The sequence below is a fragment of the Nothobranchius furzeri genome, chromosome 2 (genome assembly GCF_043380555.1).
Source record: "Nothobranchius furzeri strain GRZ-AD chromosome 2, NfurGRZ-RIMD1, whole genome shotgun sequence".
NCBI lineage: Eukaryota > Metazoa > Chordata > Actinopteri > Cyprinodontiformes > Nothobranchiidae > Nothobranchius > Nothobranchius furzeri.
Window position 1 is genome coordinate 94,443,554 of NC_091742.1, and position 20,609 is coordinate 94,464,162.

General features: G+C 43.2%; 2 protein-coding genes and 1 long non-coding RNA gene across 3 annotated transcripts in view; 2 read left to right on the forward strand and 1 right to left on the reverse strand.

Annotated features, from left to right (window-relative positions):
* LOC129161843 (oocyte zinc finger protein XlCOF6-like) overlaps positions 1-20,609 on the forward strand; it is an 86,182-nt gene that overhangs the window by 50,411 nt on the left and 15,162 nt on the right. The window lies entirely within an intron of this gene.
* Positions 1,434-5,747, forward strand: LOC129161840 (uncharacterized). Its single transcript, XM_054738321.2, has 2 exons — positions 1,434-3,783; positions 3,906-5,747. The coding sequence occupies exons 1-2, from the start codon at positions 3,490-3,492 to the stop codon at positions 4,422-4,424; spliced, it is 813 nt and encodes a 270-aa protein (XP_054594296.2). The 5' UTR covers positions 1,434-3,489; the 3' UTR covers positions 4,425-5,747.
* On the reverse strand, positions 4,577-18,023 carry LOC129161841 (uncharacterized). Its single transcript, XR_008561929.2, has 6 exons — positions 17,862-18,023; positions 6,122-6,243; positions 5,916-5,972; positions 5,625-5,729; positions 5,256-5,467; positions 4,577-4,669 (listed from the first exon to the last, which is right to left on the reverse strand). It is a non-coding gene; the product is annotated as an uncharacterized lncRNA (long non-coding RNA).

Below are 20,609 nucleotides of genomic sequence, written 5' to 3' on the forward strand. Positions count from 1 at the left end.
ATTTATCCTTCTCATCATCCTTTATATAAGCCTAATAAAAGCCTGCTAAACTGCAGAGACAATATATCTGTCCGGATCGCTCCAAAATATGAAGTTTACCGTCATTATCAGTCTAATTGTTTGTTGTTACTCCATTTGCGCCACTCCTTTCCCCGCGCAGCGGCTCCTTTTTGCACACATCTCGTTACTCGTGTGGCCTTCCTCTCTCTCTCAGCTACATAATGATACTTTTTATCAATTGAATATGTGAGACTTCCACCAACAGCAAAAGGATCTCATGTTTTTGTGGGTTTTTTATGTTCACAAGCACGTTCCCTCTCACAGATTACTAAACTGCTGTTTTGACAAGTTATCAGATTGTCTAAAAATAGGTCGTTTTTTAGTTTAGTATTACTCCGCTTTTACGTTGCCTGTTAACAAAATTTAAAAACTTGGGTGTAGTTTATAATCTCCTTTTTAAAGCTGAATTGAAACCGAAATTCAGGGAGGCGGAGTCTTGCTGCTACAGCGTCCCAAGTCAGACCTGTTCAAAAGAAGCGGATACGCGTCCATGGACCCCAGAGGGTTCATTAAACACAATTCAAATCACACTATTTTCTTAGGCCTATTAATAACACACATATGATTTTGTTCATCTGGAAAGTTTATGTGGTTAAATCCACCAACTACCGGTAAACACATTCTGAACTTCAACACAGCGCATTAGCGCTTGAAGCGGCGCTGCGAGCAGCTGCGACCCAAAAAGTACCAGAACCGCTCACGGCGCATGCGCAATCATGCATCAACGCCGCTCGCCCGGTATTTCCCTAATAACACACGCTGTTCGTTTTTATTTCTACACGTTTTTTTACTCACAAAGATTGTCAAGAAAGCGTGTTTGTCGTGTTCATGTCAAATTAAACTGATCACAAAACACAGATTTACTTTCTTTATTTCGTTTTCCTCATCCAACCCCCATAAATCCCTGTGTGTCCTCCTGCAGCACTCCCGGTGTACACCCGGCTTTAGTAAGAGGGAGACCCGCGATTATCGCCTTGTCGCGCATGATTCATTGAAAATGAATGGAGGAGAGGGGAAGTTGCCTCCCGTGTGTCGAGCCCATTAGAAGAGCACGAGCCGTCAGCGCACGCAATGAGGAAGTGCACGTGCGCTCTAAACCAGGTCTGAACCAGGACTAGACCAGTAAAGTGAAGCATGCTTTTGGCTGTTTATAATTTTCACAATGTCTGGTTTGCACTGATATGTTCCGAGTCCCGAGCCCGCACAGATGTTTTACCGGTACGTTTTTCCGTGCCCGCGCCTGCGCCCGATAACCCGGTGCGCCTTTTGTATGTGTTAAATACCAAAAAGACACCCTTAACTGAAGCTGCGCCCTATAACATGGTGCGCCCTATGGTCGTGAAAATACGGTTATTGAATTTTAATCTCAATTACGATATGGATTTTTAACGATCATGAAAAGAAAAAAAATCAGATTTTTTTGTTCTGTTCATTTGTGTCCCCCGTGCTGCTTTGTGTGTAGCACAGCGCAGCACCGCATGTAAGGCTGTGACGACACACTCACATTAGCCACATTGTGTGAGGCACAACACAGCACAGCGCCGGTAGCCCAGGAGACTCTCTGTCAGACTGCTCTCCCCACAGCCACCCCCATGTGTGCTCGTCTTCAGCAGCGGTGCTAAAGTTTCAAGCAAGGCTAGTGTGTTAGCAGTCACGCAGAAAAGATGAGGGGGAGATAATGGCTGAAGAAAGACAACCGCTGGTGGAGAAAAAAGGAAAAATTGCTTCCTTCTGTGGTGTGGAAACACTTCGGGTTCGAGGAAGCAGATGTGTGTCAGCAAACAATAATATGTAAATATTTCCGTGCTTGCGCCACAAAGCAACACGACAAATCTTTTTAACCACTTAAAGTCATCACACAAAGTGATATACGATCATGCAATGAAAGAACAAATAGAGAAGAAAACCGTCCGACAGCTTCCACTTCCCAATCATCCATTGAGGACACCCTCTACAACACAAGAAAATACCCCACAAGCTCTCGAAGACACAAAGAAATAACAAACGCCATTGTTTTTTTTCCTTGCCAAAGACCAGTGCTCCATTAACACCGTAGCTAATGTGGGATTCAAGAAACTTGTCGAGACTTTAGATAAAAGGTACGACTTGCCATCCCGAAATCATTTCAGTCGAGTGTGTCTCCCAGCTCTTTATGATGAGTGTCGCCAGGGCGTTCTAAAGGACCTTGCTAATGCTAAATATTTCGCCACCACTACCGACCTGTGGTCAAGCCAAACAATGGAACCGTATATGAACCTCACGGTTCATTCTATAGATGCTGATTTCAACATGGAAACTAGATGTCTACAGACGTCTTATTTCCCAGAGGATCACACAGGGCAGAACATCGCTGCTGGACTGAGACAAGCGATAGCTGCTTGGAACCTAGATGAGGGGAAACTCATCTGCATGACCACAGACAACGAACACCCGCAACGTAACACTGGCTGCTCAACTCAACGGCTGGATGAGGCTTCAGTGCTTCGGACACAGACTCCATTTGGCCATAGGTAAGCTGGATATGATTTACGGATGTAATTATTAGAATTGAATGAAAAAAATTACCATACAGTGTTTACAACCTCAGGCTATGCATGTCTAAAAAAACCTTTATGAAAATGCAGAGGCCATCACATTTTTATTGTTTAATTGTTTACAGTCATTACCTACCTTTGTTGATTTTTCCCACATAAGTGTGATATTTGAGCTTTTGATTCATGAGTGATATAACTTGCTTTGACATTTGATTCATTCTTTAACTAAAGGCCAGTAGTAGTTTAAAGGAGCATGGGGCAGGATGAAGAAATGAAACTCATTAGCGACGCACTCTGCGCTGAGTAACTGCGGCCCGGCACGAGAGCGCGCACAAACTCTTCGTCACTAGAAAAAAAAGTTTCAGTGATGTACAGTCAGAGCGTGGCTCGAACAAGGCACCGTGTCGAGCGATGAAGTAAGTAACATTGTTACTTACTTTAGTCTAATATTTGTAAAATTCCATGACAACATTAGCATTTTAATTTAGCCATGACACTCGTGATGTAAAGCAAGTGCTCCTTCCTATGAAATATTCATAAGCCAGTTTTGTGACTGGCGAGCAAGACAGTAACATGATGCTACTTTATCAGCATAAGGCTTTGTGGCTGCAGGTGATTTCTGATGTTTTTAGACAAATTACAGTTATTATTTTGCACTAAGCTTACTAACAAGCTAATGTTATTGTTTATACATCATGTAAGAACATCCAATTTCAAGTCACTGACATCATTTGTGAAACCAATTTCATTACAGGACAGGCATCACAACAATGTAAATGTTTAGTTCAAAAAAATGCATCAAATAAAATCATAATATCAAGAAGACCTACAGGGTAATACAGTAATTTTTATCATTACTGTCATTGATTTTCAGGAATTCACATTGGAAGGAGTGATGGAAAACAGTTCGGATGAGGAGTATGTGCCCGAGCCTGCCACAGACTTTGATGTGTCGTGGGAAAGTCTGAGACCAGGGGGTAAAGGAAAGGGCAGTACTGGAAAGGGGAGAGGAAAAGGTCGCTCCGAGGGTCGGGGAAGGACACGCTCAAGGGGTGAGGGCAGCAGGTTGAGGTCCAGAGCTCCTTCAAGAGGACCAGGGCGCCGGGGCAGGCAGCGAACATCAGCTTTCAGAGAAGAGGACCGAGACCGGCTTGCACAGCTGAGAGCTGCCAGTATAGTGGAGATGCAGGTTGGTTGTAGCCAAATGTGTAAAAAATAAATAAATAAAAAATAGAGAGATGCCAAAAACTATAACATCACTCACTGGAGATATGAATCTAGTCATGTAAACATATGCTCTTTAATTTCTAGACAGCTTTACAACACCTGAGCCAGGAGGAGAGAGATTATATTCTCGAGAGAGTGGTGACCCGTCTTCCAGGGGTGATGCTGGATATCCTGGAGTTTCGGCAAGAGACGCCAGGACACCATCTTCCTGATCAAGGGCAGCCTGCGTGGTGCACTTGCCAGAACTGCCGACGCATGCCTACACAGATTGAAAATCTGTGCTGTAGGCAGGTTCCAGAGCTCTGTCTAAGCAGAAGTGCTCACCTGGAGCTATACTGCTTGGATGAGGGCACACTGCGTCTAGTGAGGATGACCTGGAACGACATCTTCGCCTTAGAGGACAACCAAGATGTGGGCACAGACAACCGAGAGTTTCGTTTTGCTGCGTATCGTCAGTTTACAGTCTGGCAACATGGGCGTCTGGGAAGAGGAAGTCGGAGACCAATTCCAAGCTGCTGTGTTCTACGTATACGGGAAAAATTCCCTGATCCATTTGGGAATTACACTGGCTACAAAGAAGCACCTTTTAGGGTTGCAGACTAGAAATCCAAACCGTTTATCTACAACTACAGTAGTTCCAAAACAGCATAATACCTCAAAATAACATTAGCTGAAGACAGCATTTTCACCCAAAAATAAACAAACTGTTTGTTCAATATATTTATTTGTGTACAAAAAAGTTCTGTTATTTGCATTTGTACATAGTTTTTTTTTTCTCTTAATTTCTAATAAATCAGTGTGCATGAAAGAAGTCATTCCTGTCTTTTGATGCTTCACGTAGCTGGGGCCTTTATGGGGAGAGGAGAACAGCAGCATTAGATCATATAGCAAGGCTCCATCCAATCTGGTAACTGTCATTTTCAACTTGACCTTGGCACAACAGAAAAGTGATGTGTTGTGCAGGTAGTGTGAACATTACAAACAGTTCCAGACTTATAAATTAATTACTGGTGTTCTTCTGTATATTCTTACTTTGTGACTCATAATTGTCTTCTTTTTTCTTATGTAACAGTTTGGGTAGATGTTTTTTTCTATTTATATGCAGGCAGCAGAGGGACGATGTCGCCATCTGCTGCCTGCATATAAATGGAAGCGACGTCTCGAACAGCTGGCGACTCTGACGAAGACGTAAGTGATCCGACTGAAACATGACAGGTAAAAATACATCTACCCAAACTATGTTAAATAGGAAAAAAGAAGACAATTACTGGTGTATTATAATTGGTGATACATCCAAAACTTCACAAAGGTGCAGCAGATGGCTTGTGAGACTGAATATTTTATGCTGAGGTATTTTTTCTTTTAACCAGTACAACAATAAACATAATTAGAATTGAGCTGACAAGAAATGTGGGATTTTGTTGAATGACACACCTGTCCTCTGCGAATTTGTGTCTGGACCAGTTAAATTCCCAAGATTTCTTGGGTCATCGGGGTTGCGTTTTGCCTTTCTTGGGGGCGCCCCTCCATCCATACGTTTTCTGAGGATGCAACGCTGAAGTTCAGGGATGTAGCTGTAGTCTTTGGCAACCTTGACCACTTGTACGCGGTAATTTTGTGACTTTTTGCTGTAGAGTCGCTTGTATCTAAAAGAAAAGCATTACAGGATTTACTGAAGGTCCACCTTTCTACATTTTCATTCAATGACACAAATATTTTACAGTAACAAATCCAACAACTTATTTTGAAGTACAGATCATATTCAGTTGCCTTGAAGATGAACAAAACTGTTAGACTTCCTACTTCTAATTTTTCCGGGTTATATAATCTGGTCGGTGGTTGTGGTGGTTGTAATCCAACGCAGCAAGAAGGCACCTGGCTTCGTAGACAAGAGGAGAGCAGGCAAACCTGTTTTGCATGGAGAGGGGGGACAAGATTTATAAAAATTGAACCACATAATTTTCAAGGGACTTATTTTGTTAGAACATAACACATGCTAGATATTTCTATTTGTAATTCATAACCTGGAAAATGTAGTAATTTTAGTTAGTAATTATAACAAATAATGTACAAATCACTTTTAAATCAAATTACCTTTTTCCAGCATACATGAGAATGTAATTCTGGAAACTCTCCAGTTCCGAAGTTGACCTGTAAAATAAAACAAAAGCTACAACTTTATAGATTATTAGGAATCACACTTTTGATTGCCTTTTCAGCCACAATTGTCATTTCTATATGTAAATTGTCAGCTTTGATATTGACACTAGTTTTTGCTTATGAAAATGTTATTAATATACCTAAAGGTCAGATACTTGGTGACATCCTTCAACCAGCGTCTGTTGAACATGATTCATTGAAGAGCCTCGTGTGGTGGTGATCCTGGCACCATGAGCTCTTTATCACAGACCACCCACATGTCCTAACAGAAAAAATAAGTTTTATTTGAAAACTTTACATTTTTTTAACCAACATTCACATTGCCATTAAAATACATAAATTCCACGCACTTTCTATATTGGGCCAGAATTTGGTGACTTTTTGGATATGCTAAGACCCCCTAAAGGCCCTTCAAAGACGCGGAAGAAAAAGAAAAAAAAAATAAATAAAAATAATAATAATTAAAGCTGCAAGCAGCATCGTTCGGCCCTCGCAGCTCCGCGCCGCTCCGGCCTGGCCAGCAGCCCGGGGCACCAGGGCACGTCTGGCAGAAGAGAAACGTCAACCACCCCGACACTAGAAACCGCTAATGGCCTCCTAGTCCGCACCTCACCCTGACTCAGCATCCCCTCTGAGCTCACCATTAAATTGAATTGTAAGGTTACGGCGTTACGCCAGAATTCGCCATGGCATCAAAGCCCCTCCCTTTCTGGAAAGCTATCAGATCTGAATGGTCAATACAGCATCATGAAGACAGTGCATGACCTTGGTGTCATGTTGACTAAATTAGAGGGGACAAATATGGGCATTTCAGCATAGAAAATAGACTTCCTGTAGTCAGGGGGCGGGGCTTAGGTGATGTCAGCTGTCCACATTGTCATTTTTTACAGATATGGTCAATGATCACACAGACAAAGTTTGAAAAAGATCTGATCATGCACATGGGAGTTATTAAGTCAAGTAAAGTAATGGCGAAAGGTCAAAGTTTGGGGCTTAGCCACGCCCACACCTTTCAACTTTTGAAAAATCCGACGGTTGAATTTTTCCCCCTACGTCTTAAGAGTATATAGTAGAAGTTTGAAATGGATTGGTGAAAAGGGCGACGGAGCATCACTCTCCAAACAACGTGTGCGAAAACCACTAAATTGCGTACTTGGACCAAAATGGCCGACTTCCTGTGCGTTTTTGCCCTTGGCTCCAAGAGACTTTTTTGTAGGTCCTGAGACACCACATTAGTGTACCAAATTTCGTAATCCTCAGTCAAAGCATGGCTTGGGGCTGACAGTTTTAATGGTCCTAGGGGGCGCTATTTCAGAAAATTGGCCACGCCCACAAATTTTAGCTGTCCATTTCTATTGGGGGTCAGACTAGGATCACTCACAACAAATTTCGAGGTGATATCTCGATAACTTAAGAAATGAGAGGCAAACGTATTTCCATGGCGTGATGGCGATTTTCGCCATGCTCCCAAAGCCCCGCCTTTTTTCGAAACCTGCCAGTACTGGAGACAAAGTAACCTCAACTTGTCTACTGCTGTTTGCCACAGAATCCTGGTGTTTGGGTAAAAGGAGTCCAGTAGGGAGCTGTGAAAAAAAGAGTGGCGTGGCGACAGGTCAAAGTTTGAGGCTTAGCCACGCCCACATCTTTCAACTTTTGAAAAATCCGACGGTTGAATTTTTTCCCCTATGTCTTAAGAGTATATAGCAGAAGTTTGAAGGAGATTGGTGAAAAGGGCGACGGAGCATCACTCTCCAAACAACGTGTGCGAAAACCACTAAATCGCGCACTTGGACCAAAATGGCCGACTTCCTGTGCGACTTTGCACTTGGCTCCAAGAGACTTTTTTGTAGGTCCTGAGATACCACATTAGTGTACAAAATTTCGTAATCCTCAGTCAAAGCATGGCTTGGGGCTGACAGTTTTAATGGTCCTAGGGGGCGCTATTTCAGAAAATAGGCCACGCCCACCGGATGTTGACATCAGATTGTTTGAGGGGCCAGACTAGGATCACTCACAAGAAGTTTCGTGACGATATCTTTAGAAATGACGAAATGGGAGGCAAACGTAAGGCCACGTCAGTACGCCTGACTTCGCCGCGCCGCCACAGCCCCGCCCTCTGCCGAAAACTCCCATAAAGTGACGCCAAGCAACCCCAACTTGTCTTGAGTTACCAGCTACAAATTTGTGGTGATTAAGTGTAATGGGGCAATTTGGGACCTTTCACAGTAAAACTTGACCTTTTTGCTCCTGAGGGGGCGGGGCTTGTGTGATGTCATCATCCGACCACTCAATTTCCTTTGTCGGCCAATGACGAATGACCACAGCACTTTTTGTAACTCTGTTACATTCAGTTATGAAGTTATAACAATTTATATTTTTTTGGCGAGTAGTCAAACTTTGAGGCCTGGCCCCGCCCCTTCAACATATACAAAAAGTCAGAATCCTTGTCTCATTTTGTTCGCCCATCCCTTCTGAGCAATTTTACACAAGTTTTGAGTCGATCGTGCGAAAAATGATCGAGCAATCCAATCAGAAACGGACCCTAAAAACGGCTAAAAATTGCCATTTCAACCCAAAATGGCCGACTTCCTGTTTGATATTGACCATGCCTGCAAGAGACTTTTCTGTGCGGACTGTTGAGTTCTACAAGTGTACCAAATTTCATAACTGTACGACAAACTAAGCTTTATGGAGAGGGTTTTTTTTCACTTTCTAGGGGGCGCTGTTCAGCCATTTTCTTTGCGATTTTTTTGGGACCTTTAAAATATCAAAATTTTCACCAGGCCTGACAAGTGTGCAAAATATTGTGAGTTTTGGGGTATGATAAGGTCCCCAAAAAGCCGTTCAAAGCGGGCTAAGAATAATAAATAATTAAAGCTGCAAGCAGCGTCGTTCGGCCCTCGCAGCTCTGCGCCGCTCCGGCCTCGCTGGCAGCCCGGGGCACCAGGGCACGTCCGCGGAACAGAAACGTCGACCACCCCAAAACCAGAAACCGCAAGCGATCACCTCATCCGCATCTCACCCTGACTCAGCATCCCCTCTGAGCACACCATTATATTACACGTCTCACAACTAGGGCATACTCTACCTTTACGACTCTGGTGGTGTGATGACACAGACCAACTGTAATGCTTTTCTGACCACGCTGTTTGAAGTTATTGTAGGTTAAACTTATCTTGGTGCACTGGAAAGCTTTCAGATCTTGACAAATATGGGCATTTCACCATAAAACAATAGACTTCCTGTAGTAGGGGGCGGGACTTAGGGGATGTCAGCTGTCCACATTGTCATTATCTTTAGATGTGGTCAGTGATCACACAGACAAAGTTTGATATAGATCTGATCATGCACATGGGAGTTATTGTCAAGAAATGTAATGGCGAAAGGTCAAAGTTTGAGGCTTAGCCACGCCCACACCTTTCAACTTTTGAAAAATCAGACGGTTGAATTTTTTTCCCTATGTCTTAAGAGGATATAGCAGAAGTTTGAAGGCAATTGGTGAAAAGGACGATGGGGCATAATACTCCAAACAATGCCTGCGAAAACCACTAAATCGAGTACTTGGACCAAAACGGCCGACTTCCTGTACGACTTTGCACTTGGCTCCAAGAGACTTTTTTGTAGGTCCTGAGACACCACATTAGTGTACCAAATTTCGTAATCCTCAGTCAAAGCATAGCTTGGGGCTATTAGTTTAAATGGTCCTAGGGGGCGCTATTTCAGAAGTTAGGCCATGCCCACAAATTTCAGATGTCTATGTCGCTTGGGGGTCAGACTAGGATAACGCACCAGAAGTTTCGTAGCAATATCACGATAACTGAAGAAATGAGAGGCAAACATACTTCCATGGTGTGATGGCGATTTTCGCCATGCTCCTGAAGCCCCGCCTTTTTTTGAAACCTGCCAGTACTGGATACCAAGTGACCTCAAGTTGTCTACTGCTGTTTGCCAGAGATTCCTGCTGATTGGGTAAAAGGAGTCCAGTAGGGAGCTGTGAAAAAAAGAGTGGCGTGGCGACAGGTCAAAGTTTGAGGCTTAGCCACGCCCACACCGTTAAACTTTTGAAAAATCCGACGGTTGAATTTTTTCCTCTTTGTCTTAAGAGTATATAGCAGACGTTTCAAGGAGATTGGTGAAAAGGGCGACGGAGCATCACTCTCCAAACAACGTGTGCGAAAACCACTAATTCGAGTACTTGGACCAAAATGGCCGACTTCCTGTGCGACTTTGTGCTTGGCTCCAAGAGACTTTTTTGTAGGTCCTGAGACACCACATTAGTGTACCAAATTTCGTAATCCTCAGTCAAAGCATGGCTTGGGGCTGACAGTTTTAATGGCTCTAGGGGGCGCTATTTAAGAAAATAGGCCACGCCCACAAACTTCAGCTGTCTATTTCTCTTGGGGCTCAGACTAGGATCTCTCACCAGAAGTTTCGTAGCGATATCACCAAAACTGAAGAAATGAGAGGCAAACGTATTTCCTTGGCGTGATGGCGATTTTCGCCATGCTCCCAAAGCCCCGCCTTTTTTCGAAACCTAACTGTACTGGATACCAAGTGACCTCAACTTGTCTACTGCTATTTGCCAGAGATTCCTATTGATTGGGTAAAAGGAGTCCAATAGGGAGATGTGAAAAAAAAGAGTGGCGTGGCGAAAGGTCAAAGTTTGAGGCTTAGCCACGCCCACACCTTTCAACTTTTGAAAAATCCGACGGTTGAATTTTTTCCCCTTCGTCTTAAGAGTATATAGCAGAAGTGTGAAAGTGATTGGTGAAAAAAGCAACGGAGCATCACTCTCCAAACAACGTGTGCGAAAACCACTAAATTGCGTACTTGGACCAAAATGGCCGACTTCCTGTGCGACTTTGCGCTTGGCTCCAAGAGACTTTTTTGTAGGTCCTGAGACACCACATTAGTGTACCAAATTTCGTAATCCTCAGTCAAAGCATAGCTTGGGGCTATTAGTTTAAATGGTCCTAGGGGGCGCTATTTAAGAAAATAGGCCACGCCCACAAATTTCAGATATCTATGTCGCTTGGGGGTCAGACTAGGATCACGCACCAGAAGTTTCGTAGCAATATCACGATAACTGAAGAAATGAGAGGCAAACATACTTCCATGGCGTGATGGCGATTTTCGCCATGCTCCTGAAGCCCCGCCTTTTTTTGAAACCTGCCAGTACTGGATACCAAGTGACCTCAAGTTGTCTACTGCTGTTTACCAGAGATCCCTGCTGATTGGGTAAAAGGAGTCCAGTAGGGAGCTGTGAAAAAATGAGTGGCGTGGCGACAGGTCAAAGTTTGAGGCTTAGCCACGCCCACACCGTTAAACTTTTGAAAAATCCGACGGTTGAATTTTTTCCTCTTTGTCTTAAGAGTATATAGCAGACGTTTCAAGGAGATTGGTGAAAAGGGCGACGGAGCATCACTCTCCAAACAAGGTGTGCGAAAACCAGTAAATCGCGTACTTGGACCAAAATGGCCGACTTCCTGTGCGACTTTGCACTTGGGTCCAAGAGACTTTTTTGTAGGTCCTGAGACACCACATTAGTGTACCAAATTTCGTAATCCTCAGTCAAAGCATGGCTTGGGGCTGACAGTTTTAATCGTCCTAGGGGGCGCTATTTCAGAAAATAGGCCACGCCCACCGGATGTTCACATCAGATCTTTTAGGGGGCCAGACTAGGATCACTCACAAGAAGTTTCGTGATGATATCTTTAGAAATGACGAAATGGGAGGCAAACGTAAGGCCACGGCGGTACGCCTGACTTCGCCGCGCCGCCACAGCCCCGCCCTCTGCCGAAAACTCACATAATGTGACACCAAGCAACCCCCACTTGTCTTGAGTTACCAGCTACAAATTTGTGGTGATTTAGTGAAATGGGGCAATTTGGGACCTTTCACAGTAAAACTTAACCTTTTTGGTCCTGAGGGGGCGGGGCTTGTGTGATGTCATCATGTGACCATTCAATTTACTTTGTGAGGTGATGACGAATGACCACAGAAAGTTTGGTAACTCTATTCCATTCAGTCATGAAGTTATAGCAATTTAAAAATTTTTGGCGAGTAGTCAAACTTCGAGGCCTGGCCCCGCCCCTTCAGTATTTACGAAAAGTCAATTTTATTGTCTCATTTTGTTCGCCCATCTCTTCTGAGCAATTTTACAGAATTTTTGAGATGATCGTGCAAAAAATGATCGAGCAATCCAATCAGAAACGGACCCTAAAAACGGCCAAAACGGCAAAAAATCGCCATTTCAACCCAAAATGGCCGACTTCCTGTTTGATATTGACCATGCTTGCAAGAGACTTTTCTGTGCGGACTATTGAGTACTATAAGTGTACCAAATTTCATAACGGTACGATAAACTAAGCTTTATGGAGAGGGGTTTTTTTCATTTTCTAGGGGGCGCTGTTCAGCCATTTTCTTTGCGATTTTTTTGGGACCTTTAAAATATCAAATTTTTCACCAGGCCTGACAAGTATGCAAAATATTGTGAGTTTTGGGGTATGTTAAGGTCCCCAAAAAGCCAGTCAAAGCGGCACCGGAATAATAAATAAAAAAAATAATTAAAGCTGCAAGCAGCGTCGTTCGGCCCTCGCAGCGAAGCTGCTCGCCCTCCTTCCGCACCCCCTCCGCTCCATCCCCGACGCTGTCCAAACCCAGCTCCGCGCTTCTCCATCCTGGCAGGCAGTCGGGGGCACCAGGGCAAGTCTGGCGGAACAGAAAGTCAACCACCCCGACACCAGAAACCGTGAACGGTCTCCTCGTCCACACCTCACCCTGACTCAGCATCCCATCTGAGCCCACCATTACATGTCTCACCACTAGGAGATACTCTATCTTTACCACACTGGTGATGTGATGTTCAGTCTCGGGCAAATCGGAGGCTGTTTGTGGAAGGTACAGTCAAACGTAAGGTCACAGCGTCACGCCAGAAATTGCCATGGCATCAAAGCCCCTCCCTTTCTGAAAAGCTATCAGATCTGAATGGTCATTACAACATCATGAAGACAGTGCATGACCTTAGTGTCATCTTGACTAAATTAGAGGGGACAAATATGGGCATTTCACCATAAAACAGTAGACTTCCTGTAGTCAGGGGGCGGGGCTTAGGTGATGTCAGCTGTCCACATTGTCACTGTCTTCAGATGTGGTCAGTGATCACACAGACAAAGTTTTTTAATTGATCTGATCATGCACATGGGAGTATTTAAGTCAAGTAACGTAATGGCGACTGGTCAAAGTTTGAGGCTTAGCCACGCCCACACCTTTATACTTATGTAAAATCCGACGGTTGATGTTTTTCCTCTATGTCTTAAGAGTATATAGCAGGAGTTTGAAGGTGATCAGTGGGAAGGACGACGAGACATCATTCTCCTAATAATGTGTGCGAAAACCACTAAATTGCGTACTTGGACCAAAATGGCCGACCTCCTGTGCGATATTGCACTTGGCTCCAAGAGACTTTTTTGTAGGTCCTGAGACACCACATTAGTGTGCCAAATTTCGTGATCCTCAGTCAAAGCAAGGCTTGGGGCTGACAGTTTTAATGGTCCTAAGGGGCGCTATTTCAGAAAATAGGCCACGCCCACAAACTTCAGCTGTCCAATTATATTAGGGGTCAGAGTAAGATCACTCATCAGAAATTGTGTGGTGATGTCACAATGACTGAAGAAATGAGAGACAAACGTATTTCCATGGCGTGATGGCGAATTTTGCCATGCTCCCAAAGCCCCGCCTTTATTCGAAACCTGCCAGTACTATAGATCAAGTGACCTGAACTTGTCTGCTGCTATTTGCCAGTGATAGCTGGTGATTGGTTAAAAGGACTCCAATAGGGAGCTGTGAAAAAAAGAGTGGCGTGGCAACAGGTCAAAGTTTGAGGCTTAGCCACGCCCACACCTTTATACTTATTTAAAATCCGACGGTTGAATTTTTTCATCTATGTCTTAAGAGTGTATAGCAGAAGTTAGAAGGTGATTGGTGAAAAGGGCGATGGTGCAACACTCTCCAAACAACGTGTGCAAAAACCACTAAATCGAGTACTTGGACCAAAATGGCCGACTTCCTGTGCAACTTTGCACTTGGCTCCAAGAGACTTTTTTGTAGGTCCTGAGATACCACATTGGTGTACCAAATTTCGTAATCCTCAGTCAAAGCATGGCTTGGGGCTGACAGTTGTTATGGTCCTAGGGGGCGCTATTTCAGAAAATAGGCCACGCCCACCCGATGTTCACATCAAATTTTTTGGGGGGCCGGACTAGGATCACTCACAAGAAGTTTCGTGGCGATATCTTTAGAATTGACGAAATGGGAGGTAAACGTAAGGCCACGTCAGTACGCCTGACTTCGCCGCGCCGCCACAGCCCCGCCTTCTGCAGAAAACTCCCATAAAGTGACGCCAAGCAACCCCAACTTGTCTTCAGTTACCTGCTACAAATTTGGGAAGATTATTTGAAAGGGCAAATTTTTGAAAATTTCCCAGTAAAACTTGAACTTTTAAGTACTGAGGGGGCGGGGCTTATGTGACATCATCAAACGACGATTCATTTGTCTTCGGGGGGCGATGACGATTGTCCATAGAAAGTTAAGTTACCTGTGATTCTTTCATTTATGAAATTATAGCAATTTGAATTTTTTTGGCGAGTGCCGAACTTTGAGGCCTGGTCCCGCCCCTTCAGTACTTACGAAAAGTCAATTTTATTGTCTCATTTTAATCGACCATCGCTTCTGTTCGATCGCACACTATATTTGAGATGATCGTGCGAAAAATAACCAAACTGTTCAACCAAATATAGACCCTAGAAATGGCCAAAACGGGGTCAAAATGGCCACTTTAGTCCAAAATGGCCGACTTCCTGTTTGATATTGACCATGGGTGCAAGAGGCTTTTCTGTGCGTATTGTTGAGTTCTACAAGTGTACCAAATTTCATAACTCTACTATGAAAAAAGGTCAAAGCGGAGGGGTATTTTTAATTTTCCAGGGGGCGCTGTCGAAACATTTTTTTACCAAATTTCACGTTGCCAGTGAAATACGTAAATTTCACGCACTTTCTATATTGGGCCAGAATTTGGTGAGTTTTTGGATATGCTAAGACCCCCTAAAGGCCACCCAAAGACGCGGAAGAAAAAGAAAAAATAATTAAAGCTGCAAGCAGCGTCGTTCGGCCCTCGCAGCTCCGCGCCGCTCCGGCCTGGCCGGCAGCCCGGGGCACCAGGGCACGTCCGCGGAACAGAAACGTCGACCACCCTGACACCAGAAACCGCAAATGGCCTCCTAGTCCGCACCTCACCCTGACTCAGCATCCCCTTTGAGCTCACCATTAAATTGAATTGTAAGGTCATGGCGTCATGCCAGAATTCGCCATGGCATGAAAGCCCCTCCCTATCTGGAAAGCTATCAGATCTGAATGGTCATCACAACATCATGAAGACAGGGCATGTCCTTAGTATCATGTTGACTAAATTAGAGGGGACAAATATGGGCATTTCCCCATAAAACAATAGACTTCCTATTATCAGGGGGCGGGGCTTAGGTGATGTCAGCTGTCCACAATGACGTTGCCTTGAGATGTGGTCAGTGATCACACAGACAAAGTTTGATATAGTTCTGATTGTGCACATGGGAGTTATTAAGTCAAGTAATGTAATGGCGAAAGGTCAAAGTTTGAGGCTTAGCCACGCCCACACCTTTATACTTATTTAAAATCCGACGGTTGAATTTTTTCCACTATATCTTAAGATTATCTAGCAGAAGTTACAAGGCGATTGCTGAAAAGGGCGATGGAGCATCACTCTCCAAACAACGTGTGCGAAAACCACTAAATCGAGTACTTGGACCAAAATGGCCGACTTCCTGTGCGACTTTGCACTTGGCTCCAAGAGACTTTTTTGTAGGTCCTGAGACACCACATTGGTGTACCAAATTTCGTAATCCTCAGTCAAAGCATGGCTTGGGGCTGACAGTTTTAATGGACCTAGGGGGCGCTAATTCAAAAAATAGGCCACGCCCACAAACTTAAGCTGACCATTTCTATTGGGGGTCAGACTAGGATCACCCACAACAAATTTCGAGGTGATATCACGATAAAAGAAGAAATGAGAGGCAAACGTATTTCCATGGCGTGATGGCGAATTTCGCCATGCTCCCAAAGCCCCGCCTTTTTTCAAAACCTTCCAGTACTGGAGACCAAGTGACCTCAACTTGTCTGCTGCTATTTACCAGAGATTCCTGGTGATTGGGTAAAAGGCGTCCAATAGGGAGCTGTGAAAAAAAGAGTGGTGTGGTGAAAGGTCAAAGTTTGAGGCTTAGCCACGCCCACACCTTTTTACTTATTTAAAATCCGACGGTTGAATTTTTTCCTCTATGTCTTAAGAGCATATAGGAGAAGTTTGAAGGCGATTGGTGAAAAGGGCGACGGAGCATCACTCTCCAAACAACGTGTGTGAAAACCACTAAATCGCGCACTTGGACCAAAATGGCCGACTTCCTGTGCGACTTTGCACTTGGCTTCAAGAGACTTTTTTGTAGGTCCTGAGAGACCACATTAGTGTACCAAATTTCGTAATCCTCAGTCAAAGCATGGCTTGGGGCTGACAGTTTTAATGGTCCTAGGGGGCGCTATTTCAGAAAATAGGCCACGCCCACCGGATGTTCACATCAGATCTTTTGGGGGGGCGGACTAGGATCACTCACAATAAGTTTCGTGGCGATATCTTTAGAAATGACGAAATGGGAGGCAAACGTAAGGCCTCAGCGGTACGCCTGACTTCGCCGCGCCGCCACAGCCCCGCCCTCTGCCGAAAACTCCCATAAAGTGACGCAAAGCAACCCCCACTTGTCTTGAGTTACCAGCTACAAATTTGTGGTGATTGAGTGAAATGGGGCCATTTGGGACCTTTCAAAGTAAAACTTGACCTTTTTGGTCCTGAGGGGGCGGGGCTTCTGTGATGTCATCATCCGACCATTCAATTTACTTTGTGGGTGGATGACAAATGACCACACAAAGTTTGGTAACTCTATTCCATACAGATATGAAGTTATAGCAATTTAAATTTTTTTGGCGAGTAGTCAAACTTCGAGGCCTGGCCCCGCCCCTTCAGTATTTACGAAAAGTCAATTTTATTGTCTCATTTTGTTGGCCCATCTCTTCTGAGCAATTTTACACCAGTTTTGAGACGATCGTGCGAAAATTGATTGAGCAATCCAATCAGAGATGTACCCTAAAAACGGCCAAAACGCCAAAAAATCGCCATTTAAACCCAAAATGGCCGACTTCCTGTTTGATATTGACCATGCTTGCAAGAGACTTTTCTGTGCGGACTGCTGAGTACTACAAGTGTACCAAATTTCATAACTGTACGATAAACTAAGCTTTATGGAGAGGGTTTTTTTTCACTTTGTAGGGGGCGCTGTTCAGCCATTTTCTGTGCGATTTTTTTGGGACCTTTAAAATATCAAATTTTTCACCAGGCCTGACAAGTATGCAAAATATTGTGAGTTTTGGGGTATGTTAAGGTCCCCAAAAAGCCGTTCAAAGCGGACACGGAATAATAAAAAATAATAAACAGAGCAAAAACAAGAGGCCTTCGCAGCGCTTTCGCTGCTCGGGCCTAATAAACGGAGCAGATACAATAGGCCTTCGCAGCCTCACTGCTCGGGCCTAATAAACAGAGCAAAAACAAGAGGCCTTCGCAGCGCTTTCGCTGCTCGGGCCTAATAAACAGAGCAAAAACAAGAGGCCTTCGCAGCGCTTTCGCTGCTCGGGCCTAATAATAAACGGAGCAGATACAATAGGCCTTCGCAGCTTCGCTGCTTGGGCCTAATTATGTCAAAGTGCATTGTTGTCTTGTTGTCAAAAAGATGTCACAATACTTACATTAAACATATCACGATGTTGTGCTTTCTGGCAAATGTACCAAAATTGGTTGACGATGTCCTTCAGCCACACAAGTAGGATGGAATTTCCCTTTAGAATCCCAGCCTGTGAACAAGGATAAAACAACAATTCCATCTTTTAGTTCTTTTTACAACACAGAAAGGTTTGATTTACCTGAAATGTTTCGTTTGCGGCTGCAAACTTTTTGGCAAGTAAAATGCCATTTTAGTTGTCTACAATTAAATCATCAATAAAGAATTTAAAGATATTTTGAGGCGTTTCTTATAGGTAAACAGGAGGGTGCAGTCTCTATTTGGCAAGTGACAATCTTAATTTTATGTGCTGAAGTGATTTTATCTTGTTACTTTTAAATAAAGCAACGTAATGAATAGATAGTAACCTACACAGTGTCATTAAAGCCAAAGCTTGATCAGTTTAAATACTATTTTTCAAGTAAAAATGTGCCCCAAACTAGTTAACCGTGGCTCCATGTCAAGTGGACTAAAGAAGGAAGGGGGGATAAATCAAATCGCTGGAGAATTGTTTATTTCCATTTATACAGCGTTTACATTCAATACAGGGCGCCATTTTACATTTTTTTTATTTATTTTTTAGTATCAAGGCTGTAACATAAAGAAAGCCAGTTCTTATCACAATCCGTCTTTCAATCGCAAATATTGCAAAAAGGATTAATATATCCTCATTGTGAACGTTTAAGACAATAGCAACACTTAAAACAACTTCCCAACTGGAAAAACTAATATCCGCGATAAACATCTGTTTAAGTACCGGAAGAGGTTACCTCTGCTTTCTGAATGTCCATATTGCTAGATATGCCGAGTTTTAGGGCGAAATCCTGGGGAATTTCGTCTAGAAATGCAATTGCCCTAACCGTGCGCGATCCCGCGGTGGCTAATCATTTTTTGGCAGCGAGTCGATTTATGGCATAACACCGGCAGCAGGCGCAGAAAAAACACAAAGGAGGGGGCTTCGTCGGCTCCACGCTGACGCCGCAAAGCATCATGGGAGTTGAAGTCTTTGCGGTAAAATCGGCCAGCGGGCCAGGTTTAATATATTTTTGATATTTATCTCGCGGGCCACATAAAAATGCTCCGCGGGCCGCATCTGGCCCGCGGGCCTTGACTCTGACATATGTAATCTAATGCCACACGTAAAGAGGAATTAACTAAGGCATCAATTTGTGAGGGGCTAGAACTGAAAATATTGCCCTCTGTTACATGCCTCTGAGATGCTGAGGACAGTAAAGATGGAACAGTTGATTTAAAAGATGCAACTGCGTTGTCAGATAGAGACCGACTATAGTGAAATTTACTTTCGTGTCTCGAGAACTCAGTTATAAAAAACTCAAAGGTTATCAGAAAGTGGTCCGAGATGACTGGATTATGTGGAAAGATTGTTATTTCCTCACACTCAATGCCATAAGTCAGCACAAGGTCCAATGTATGATGGCAGGAGTGGGTGGACCTATGTATTCTTTGAGTAAAACCAATTGAGTCTAAGATATTACTAAAGGCTACATTGAGGCTATCATTTTCAATGTCCACATGAATATTAAAATCCCCCACTACAATGACCTTATCAGTATTTAGCACCAAATCAGATAAAAAATCAGAGATCTGATCCAAAAACTCAGAGTAAGGGCCTGGTGGACGATAAAAAACTACAAAGAAGAGTGGTTTTACAGTTTTGCAATTTGGATTAGATTCAAACGAACTGTAACTATTAATCTGTAAGGGACTGATTAATAAGTCCGAATGAAAAATGGTTGCCACTCCTCCTCCTCACCCTGTACTTCGAGCAATATGATGATTTAAATAATTTGAAGGAGTCGACTCGTTTAAGCTAACATAGTCCTCTTGCTGCAGCCAGGATTCTGTGAGAGAGAGCAAAGAGTTCTGATTATCACAAATCAACTCATTAACTAACAAAGTCGTAGAAAAAATGGATCTAATGTTCAACAACCCACATTTAATTTTTCTAGTTTTTTGCTCAGTTGAATTTGTTCTAATATTTATGAGATTTCCATGATTTGCTTTATTAAGCCTGATATTTAATCTGTGTGATTTTGGCCGTGGGCAGGACACTGTCTCTATGGGGTAGTGCGTGGGTAACAGTACAGAAGCTACAGAGAGGTGGGTTAAACTACGACTCTGCTTCCTGGTCTGGACCCTGGGTTGTCATAAAGAAAGTGTAAAAGTAAAGAACTTGAGCATGCACATTTGTTTTCTATTTTAGTTTTTAAAGATCAGTAGTTTAAGTCATGGAGTTAATTTCATGGCTAAATGTTTTTTCTATTTTTTCTATTTTCATACACTGTGCACTTTTCAGTTGTTGTTGCACTTTATATTTTATATTTCAAGACAAAGTTACTATTTGAGTCCTTTTTTATGTATACAGTATTGTTTACAATCAGTGGTGCCTTACTGGATTTTTTTTTTCCAGGTACCACACACTAAGATTTACATACCTCAAAATAACGTGTGATGTTTGACCTTGATAAATGAAGGATGATTGAAAATAAATAGCTTTTACATTTCTTTTTTTTTTTTTACTATTGAAAGTAGTTTGAGTAGGTTGTGGAAGTTCATGGCAAAATGTTCTTTATATATATTCTATTTTAATACAGTGTGTTTTTGTACATTTCAGTTGTTGTTGCACTTTACACAAAGTTACACATTTAGTTTGGGAGAATTAAGTCAGTTTTGCTAAATGTCTGTAAAGCTACAG